This window comes from Marmota marmota, unplaced genomic scaffold, assembly GCF_001458135.2.
Source record: "Marmota marmota marmota unplaced genomic scaffold, marMar, whole genome shotgun sequence".
Taxonomy (NCBI): Eukaryota; Metazoa; Chordata; class Mammalia; order Rodentia; family Sciuridae; genus Marmota; species Marmota marmota.
In genome coordinates, this window is record NW_026000229.1 from 34,060,428 (window position 1) to 34,070,137 (window position 9,710).

The 9,710-nt window shown below is 32.2% G+C and overlaps 1 protein-coding gene across 7 annotated transcripts in view; it reads right to left on the minus strand.

Annotated features, from left to right (window-relative positions):
* Positions 1 to 1,128: 1,128 nt before the first annotated feature.
* Positions 1,129 to 9,710, minus strand: part of Terb2 (telomere repeat binding bouquet formation protein 2) — a 16,605-nt gene continuing 8,023 nt past the window's right edge. For all 7 annotated transcript variants that reach the window (XM_015480710.2, XM_048793349.1, XM_048793354.1 and 4 more), the window contains 2 exons: positions 4,319 to 4,407; positions 1,129 to 2,419 (listed from right to left, as the gene is read on the minus strand). In XM_015480710.2, coding sequence (XP_015336196.1) covers positions 2,277 to 2,419; positions 4,319 to 4,407 — 232 coding nt within the window. In that variant the 3' untranslated portion in view covers positions 1,129 to 2,276. The remainder of the gene's footprint in view (positions 2,420 to 4,318; positions 4,408 to 9,710) is intronic.

Here is a 9,710-nt window from a genome sequence, read left to right on the forward strand (position 1 = left end):
TAAACTGTGGAACCAACCTAGATGCCCTTCAGTAGATGAGTGGATAAATAAAATGTGTTATATATACACAATGGAATATTATTCAGCATTAAAAGAGAATAAAACCATGGCATTTGCAGGTAAATGGATGGAGCTGGAGAATATAATGCTAAGTGAAATTAGCCAATCCCCCAAAACCAAATGCCGAATGTTTTCTCAGATTTAAGGATGCTGATTCATAATATGCTGCAGGGGGTGGTGGTAGTGGTAGGAGGGTTAAATGAACTCTAGATAGAGCAAAAGGGGAAAGGGGAGGGAGGGGAAAGGAGGAGGCTTAGAGGTAGGAAAGACAGTAGAATGCGATGGTCATCATTACCCTAAGTACATGTATAAAAACATGAATAATGTGACTCTACTTTGTGTATAACCAGAGATATGGAAAAATTGTGCTCTATATGTGTAATATGAATTTTAATGCATTCTATTGTCATATATAACAAATTAAAATTAAAAAAGAAATAATTAGCAGACTTGGTCAATCACTCATAACTTACCTAATTGCATAAAATCCTATCAAAAGATACAAAGAAAATCTGTTCACAAAGGATGAAAGAATAAGATGAAATGAAAACTACATGCTAGGTAGTTAACAGTACTTAAACAGTATGAGAGATGACTATGAATAATTGTTGAAAGCATTAGAGAAGACATATCTGCAAGATGTGTCTTGAGTTCTGAAATAAAAGTGGATAGGAGCCAGAGGCAACATCCATCAGATATACTGGGGCAAATAAAGAGTTTATATAAGCAACAACAAAAATCATACTGCTTTTTCACTTCCTGAAAGGTATGACAACTAATTTTATTCCTTCTATCAGTATTTCAAGAATATATGTTATATTTGGCTTTTTATATACCTCTAAAAATTAATCACTTTTATTTGGGAAACACTTCTGTTTTGTTTTAGGTTTTTATTAACTATATTAGCACATGCATATGTTGGGAAAATACTTAATACTCTCTTCCAAGAAATCCCAATGCACACAACTTGGTATAAATTTATGTAATCCTCTTACTAATTAATTTAAAATCTAAACTCAAGCTTGATTTCTGTGTAAGAAACAATCAACAGAATGTGACTTAAGATTGTTCAGGAGAGATAATGTTTAATATGTTTTAGAAAAAGAAGATTTAGTGTGGTTATTTTAAATTTACAAGTTCAGAAGGACTCAGCCATAGATGTGAATATAAATAAGGAAACGTTACCAAATTGGAAAAAAATCTCAAATTTGATGCCAATAGTGGTGTTAGAATTTTGTATCTTAAAATTTGAGTCATAGCATGATCCTGTCAGTAAAAATTCTTGATATCACTACATTTCAATACTTACTTAAGAGACACAGAGAAGCTAATGTGGTAGTACACACCTGTAGTCTCAGTTACTTGGAAGACTGAGTCAGAAGGATTACTTGAGCCCAGAAGTTCCACGCTAGCCTGGGCAATACAGAGTGACTGTGTCTCAAAAAACAAAACACAGAAATACCTGACACAGAGGCTACAGCACATGCCATGCAGAAGAGTGGGAAGCACTAGCCTGGAAAATTAAGAAAGTCATGTTCCAGTTTGGGTGAGTCCCCCCCACGTTTAGTCACCCTGGTAAGACACCCTTCTCAAGGTCTTCATTTTGTCATTTAAAAAAAATAGTAAAGGAGTTGGACTTGAAGTTATCTACCATCCTTTCCATAACAGGGTTTTAAGGTACCTTGCAGGATCATCTCAGATGACATAATACTTATAGCCTATATTAATGCACTTTTGATATATTTATTATCAGAAGCCATTCACACATAAGAATGAATTAAAATATTAGTTCACGAAAAAAATCAATATAATCAGAATCAGAGTCATAAAACTTAGCATTCACAGTATTGAACATAGAAAAAAATATAATAAAATGTTAAAATTAAAAGTACATTTGAGAGAGAGAGAGAGAGAGAGAGAGAGAGAGAGAGAGAGAGAGAGCAAGCTTCTTATGAAGAAGTGTGTTTCAATAACAACCACTCCATAACAACTGTGAATTCAATTTGTGAACATACACCATCTGGGGAAAAATTTAACCCAAATGTCAAACACAGCATCAAAAGGATTCTGGAGTTCCTAAAGACACATGTTGAGAAAGAGAAGAACTCATCCCCATTTCCCCATCCTTCAGACCTAAAGGACAGCATTTAAATTATGCACATCTTTGGCAATATTTTATAGAAAATAAATACCCAGTATACAAGAGAAATTTTAACTCAAATCTTCCTCTTCAATTTGTTTTTTATAGCAGACATGTTGATTTCATTTTGAACATGATATGCCAAATATCCTGAGCTTCCAGGAATGAAGTCATGTAACTCCCCAAGGAATTTCTTCATAGCATCAATTGATATATAACCTACAAAATAAGAAAATACATATAAACTTCCATTTGAAATCTTATCATACTTTATGCTGTTCATTGTCTTTGATTTATTAAAGTTATAATTTTTAAAAAGTGACCTGATGAAAGAACTAAAAGAAATAATACCAGTGAGAAGATTCTCCACAAAACCTGATCATTATCAGGAACATAGCTCCCCCACCCCAACCTCCTACCATCCTTTAAAACATAGATACTTGATAAGTCATTTTGACTAGTAACAGTGTCATGTCCAGATTGGGACTGGAACATATAAGCATTTAAACCAAAATAACTGGGAATAACTGATTTAAAGGATAGTCACTTAGAACTATCTATTTAACTAGCTACCAACAGCACAAACAGCATATCTTCCCTATTAGAACAGACAACTTTTCCTGCACTGCTAACACTAATACAACAGTCTTTGTGAAAATTTAATGGGGGGGGCTGGGGATGTGGCTCAAGCGGTAGCGCGCTTGCTTGGCATGAATGCGGCCCGGGTTGGATCCTCAGCACCACATACAAAGATGTTGTGTCCGCCGAGAACTAAAAAAATAAATATTCATAAATTCTCTCTTTCTCTCTCTCTCTCTCTCTCTCTCTCTCTCTCTCTCTCTCTCTCTGTCTCTCTCTCTCTCCTCTCTCTCTCTCTTTAAAAAAAAAGTAGTGGAAGAAAGGTTTATTTAAAAAAAAATTTAATGGGAAAATTGACATTATTGCTCAGTCAAGAAAAGTTATGGGTGTGAGCAATTTGATGTCATAATAATCTGAAAAAGAGATTACTATCAAAATAAAAAAACAAAAAAAGAAATCCAGCCCAAATGGAAAGAGCTTAAGAACTCGATAGCAAAAACTTGATAGCAATCGCTTACTATTTGAGTGATTGTATTTTATGTGTGATGTAAATTTTGTGATTTATACTAAAATTGAAATCTAACTTAAAAGTAAACACTTAAAAAGTGAAAACATTCTGGTATAAGTATAATTGAATTTAAAAAAACACTACCATCTAGCTCAACAGGATATCTAAATCCATACCTATTTTAATTGTTTTAAATAAAAAATTTGTAGTTAATAAGTTAACTATGAATCCAACCATATAAAATTGCTGTTTTAAAAATAACCATCAGTAACCTCACTGAATACTGCCCAGATAAAAGCATACAAATATCTACCTCTAATGCACCAAATAAAAATGTGGAAGAAAATATCTGCCTCACTCAAAACCATTCAAACACCAGTGGCCATTTTTCAACTGGTTCCATTAGTTCTATCCTCTCATCACCTTCTCAAGTTCAACTTGTTAGCTGACTTTTCTTTTTGTGAACACTCAGGTAGGAGACTGAGTGATCTCTGAATAGACTTCTGGGCATCTCTGAATCTCCTTAAATTTTGTGTAAAGTCTGTAGTGTGTATGTGTGCAAGCACACACACACATGCCTACACACAAGCATGATAAAGAAAGGGGCCTAGGTTTCATCAGACCCTGAAAGAAAATTATTATTGGGGTTTTCCACATAATTCCAAACTGGGACACTTGAAAATACAAACTGATGCCAAACACGCGCAGGCCCTGGGTTTGATCCCCAGACTGCAAACAAAACAAAACAAAACAAACAAACAAACAAACAAAACTGATGCCTGAAAACAAGCATAAGTTGGGAATGTATTTACTCTACCTAGAGACCACTATTCTAGCACAGAAAATATGAGACCTATCCTTGGATTAATTTTGCAGGTTAATTTATTTAATATGTAGACAATGTCTCTTCCATTATCACATATAATTTAGAGCTCTTACTTATTAGGCATTTGAAGTACAACAGCAGCTTTATTCTAAACACTATTTCCTTGTTTCTTTTCTAGCTGGGTTTACTCTAAGTTTTAAGTCACCTGTTACCATGTTGTTCACTGGATAATTCTGAAGAGGGAAGTACATTTGCTTTTCTACAACTGGAGTCCTTATAAAATTCTTTTCTATGCTGTAAAGTGAAACATACAGTAAGCCATATATATATGACATTTTTATATATATCCCTGACAATCATTCAATAATCCTTTAAATTAAAAATATATGTATAGCTATGCTATCAGCAAAATAAAACACAGTACTCTATTTTAAATGATTACAGCACCTTTGTTATTCAGCATTCAAATAATATAGACACTATTTACTAGTATTTTCACACTTTACAATACCAAATTAAAAAAAAATATCTGGGAAGACCATAAGCTACAATAAGATTCTTGAAGTGATTTTTCAGTTTACAAAAATTAAATCTGGCTCAGGAGGCTGAGGGCCTAAGCAACTCAGTGAGACCTTGTCTCTAAAGAAAATATTTAAAAAGATGGGGAGGGCTATGGACATGGCTCAGTGATTAAGCACCCCTGGGTTCAATTCCCGGTACTAAAAAAAAAAAAAAAATTAAATCATGTTTATGTGGTCGTGTTGTATAATTAGGTTTTTAAATTTTTAGAATTTTTTTTTTAGTTGTGATGGACACAATACCTTTATTTTATTTATTTATTTTTATGTGGCGCTAAGGATCAAACTCAGTGCCTCACACATACTAGGCAAACACTCTACCACTGAGCCACAATCCCAACCCCTTATTTTAATTTTATAAAAGCTGAAATGTTTTCAACTGAAATATCTTTTTTTTTTTTTTTTTGAGATGAGGTATGACTATATCACCCAGTCGAATCTTAAACTTTTAGAATCAAGTGATCCCCCTGCCTCAGTCTTCCAAACTTCTGGAACTACTGGTATATACCAGCAAATATCCTATTTGCTAACTATACAAATAACAGCACTTATCATACTTAGACTACATATATCCAATAGATAATAAATAGTAGGAAAATTAAAACCTTAGTTATTAAGAATAATTAATAAATGGAGTTGTCCCTAACTTCATTAATTAAATTTATTTCCTAAAAGTATAAAACTATATTAATAGTAAAAGTATTATTTTCAATTTTTAAAAAAATTAGATTTCATTAAGTTCTTCCAATGGAAACTATATATCACTTAGATGAGATCCTTCAAATAAAACAAAATTATGTTCTCAGAAAAGTCTGAGACTAAACCTTCTTTGTATACAAAAGTAGAAATGTAAATTGGTTTAACTTCTATTCAAGGCAATTTGATAAGAACTATCAAAGATACAAATGTACATGCCTTTTGACCTAGTAATTTTTCTTCTAAGAAACTATCCTACAGATATATGCAGACATGCAAAATGACTACAAACAGTGCCAAAACACTGTTTTTAATAGCAGATTAGAAATTACCTAGAAGTCTATTAAAATAGAAGACTAGTTAACTATGGTGAAATCATATAATGAATTATTACACTGTACAAAGTGAAAAAGCTTTTTATGTTGTAATATGAAATCACCTCCAAGATACATTGTGAGTGAAAAAGAATACAAGGTGCAAAACAGTGTTTGTAGAGAAAAAAAGGAAAAAAGAAAGAAATTTAGATGAATTTGCTAATTTATTTATATATATATATATGTATACACACACACAAACATATATATAAATATATATATGATAATATTGATTGCTTCTCTAGTAGTCAGTATATTTTTCTAGTACCCCTTTTTACATATCTTGGATTTCAAACCATGTAAATATATCATCCAAAAAAAAAAGAAAAAGTAATAATAAGTAAATGCACATAGCTAAGAAAATTATTTTTTTAAGGAGTAATGAGTCTTGGTTTTAATACTTTGTCAAGTATTAAAATACATAAATAAAGTTATCTAATTTAGCACCTATTATATTAATGGAATAAAACACATAGTTTAAATATAGATCTTCATGGTGAAGGGTGTAACTCAATGGTAAAGCACTCGCCTAGCATATGTAAGGCCCTGGGTTCAATTCCCAACACCACAATAATATAAAATAAATAAATAAAATAGATCTTCATACATATAAAAAAAACATGACAAAGAGAAATCACACATAAGTAGGAAACAGATTTATTTTTTAAAAAACTGGAGGAGGCCAGACCTGGTAGCTCATGCCTATAATACCAGCTATTCAAGAGACAGCTGAGACAGGAAGATCACAACTGGAAGAAATGTTACTTGCAAAACAAAAATAAAATTAGATCTTCACCTCATACTATACACCAAAATAAATATCTGCAGAATTTAAAACCTATTTGATCTCTGAATTGGAAAGGCTTTTCTGAATACAGAAGCAACAGAAGAAGATAGGAATAGTGATTAATGATGTAGAAACTAAAAATGAGCATCTCCAAAAAAGTACAAGTCAACAAACCGAAGATACAATTTATCAAATTGACAAAAGAATAATATAGCTATTGTAAAAGACAAGTTGATAAGAAAAACAATAAGGTCCTCAATAGAAAAATGGAGAAAGTTTAAACATAAGCCACAGAAAAGGAAATTCAAAATGCTAAAAAAAAAATGTGAAGAGGTTCAAACCAATTAGCAATCAAAGAAAGATGTGAATTAAAACAAGATGACATTTTCATCTATTAAATTAGCACAAGGCGTCTTATTGATACTCAATACTGGTAAAGATGTGGTGAGACCACAATGGTACTAGTTTAAATTTGTACTTTTGTGGGAAGCAACTGGCAATATTCATCATGGTCTTTAAAAATAATTATATCTCAGCCAGGCGTGCTGGTGCATGCCTGCAATCCAAGCAACTTGGGAGGCTGAGGCAGGAGATCACAAGTTCAAGGCCAGCCTCAGCAACTTAGTTGAGACCCTGTGTCAAATAAAATAAAAAGGGATGGGGACATGGCTCAATAGTAAAGCACTCCTAAGTTAAATCCCCAGTATCTATCTATCTATTTTCATATCTCTATATCATAAATTTCATATCTGAGAATTTACAATAAGAAAATTATAAAAAATAAAGCAAAATTTATTTTAGCTTTATTTTAATTTACAAATAATTATATATATATTTTTAGTATACAAATAGATATAGCAAGATTTATTTTCAAAAGATGTTTGTGAAGTTGTCATAAAAGAGACAAATTGTGAATAATTAAAATAAAATTAACAAAAAGATGGTTAAACAATATGAAATATCATATGCAGCCATTATAAATCATAATATCAATAAGTATTTTCAATATGGGAGCTGCCTGTAGAATACTATATGTAAAATCAAGAGTCAAACTACCCATGCAGAATGACCTCAACTCTATTAAAACTGCGTATATTTGTATAAAATTGGCAAGAAAGGTACTAATGAATGGTGGCATTGATTATAATTCAAATTTTCTTTATTCTTTTCCATATTTCCTATTTTGGGAAATTATATGCATTACATTTATAATAACAAAACAAACAATAAATAAAAGCTTATGCAAGTTTCAGATTTGGGAAACATTTGGGGAAGGGAAAATGGCATAGTGGTAAAGAGTATAGACTCTGGATCAGCTAGACTTGGCCTTACATTCAATTCCACTCCTTGAATGAAACAGGAGAAATTAGCTTTGAAACCATTTTCTCAGTTTTAAATGAGGCTAATAGTATTTATCTCTCTCATAAAGTTGTGAGAATCAAATAAAATTCTGTGACCTGCTTAGCTCACCAGTATCTTGTATTAATCAAGTGTTAAATAAGAGTTTACCCATTTAGTAAGTGTTCAATATCACTAATAGTATTCCAATAAAATAAAGGCTTCATAGGTAGGCTCAGGGTATATTTTATTTATGTTCATACTGCACCCTCTGGTGGTTTCACAAAGAAAAGGCTCTAGGCAGACAACAACCTAATTCATAATAATTCATAATTCATAATAATTCATAATTGATATCCTTTTTAAATTTTTGTTATTGGATTGGTCATATTTTCCCCAGACTTATAAGACTTCTTTGCATATTAAGAAAATTAACATTAATGGGAAGAAAACTTAAAATTGAAAAAATATATAAATTAAGCCATTAAGTTTCATGTAAAGAAACTACTATTTGATCATTTTTATTTCAGCAGTAAAATACCAGATTTTTAAATAACATTCCCCATGAGTATTTGAAAACCACAGAATTGGAAAATATTGAATTAGGACTAGATCATGAATAAGTCTGCATTGATGGAGCCTCTCAGATTTGTACTAGATTTGGTAAGTCTATGTTTGATTGTCTTTTTAAATTTGATTTCTTAGACTTAAAAATAAGAACCATATGATCATCTCGATAGATGCGGAAAAAGCATTCGACAAAGTACAGCATCCCTTTATGTTCAAAACTCTAGAAACTAAACTAGGGATAACAGGAACATACCTCAATATTGTAAAAGCAATCTATGCTAAGCCTCAGGCTAGCATCATTCTGAATGGAGAAAAATTGAAGGCATTCCCTCTAAAATCTGGAACAAGACAGGGATGCCCTCTCTCACCACTTCTGTTCAACATAGTTCTCAAAACACTGGCCAGAGCAATTAGACAGACGAAAGAAATTAAAGGCATAAAAATAGGAAAAGAAGAACTTATATTATCACTATTTGCAGATGACATGATTCTATACCTAGCAGACCCAAAAGGGTCTACAAAGAAACTATTAGAGCTAATAAATGAATTCAGCAAAGTGGCAGGATATAAAATCAACACGCATAAATCAAAGGCATTCCTGTATATCAGCGACAAATCCTCTGAAATGGAAATGAGGACAACCACTCCATTCACAATATCCTAAAAAAAAAAAATAAAATACTTGGGAATCAACCTAACAAAAGAGGTGAAAGACTTATACAATGAAAACTACAGAACCCTAAAGAGAGAAATAGAAGAAGATCTTAGAAGATGGAAAAATATACCCTGTTCATGGATAGGCAGAACTAACATCATCAAAATGGCGATATTACCAAAAGTTCTCTATAGGTTCAATGCAATGCCAATCAAAATCCCAACGGCATTTCTTGTAGAAATAGATAAAGCAATCATGAAATTCATATGGAAAAATAAAAGACCCAGAATAGCAAAAACAATGCTAAGCAGGAAGTGTGACTCAGGCGGTATAGTGATACCAGACTTCAAACTATACTACAGAGCAATAGTAACAAAAACAGCATGGTACTGGTACCAAAACAGGCGGGTGGACCAATGGTACAGAATAGAGGACACAGAAACCAATCCACAAAACTACAACTATCTTATATTTGATAAAGGGGCTAAAAGCATGCAATGGAGGAAGGATAGCATCTTCAACAAATGGTGCTGGGAAAACTGGAAATCCATATGCAACAAAATGAAACTGAATCCCTTTCTCTCGCCATGCACAAAAGT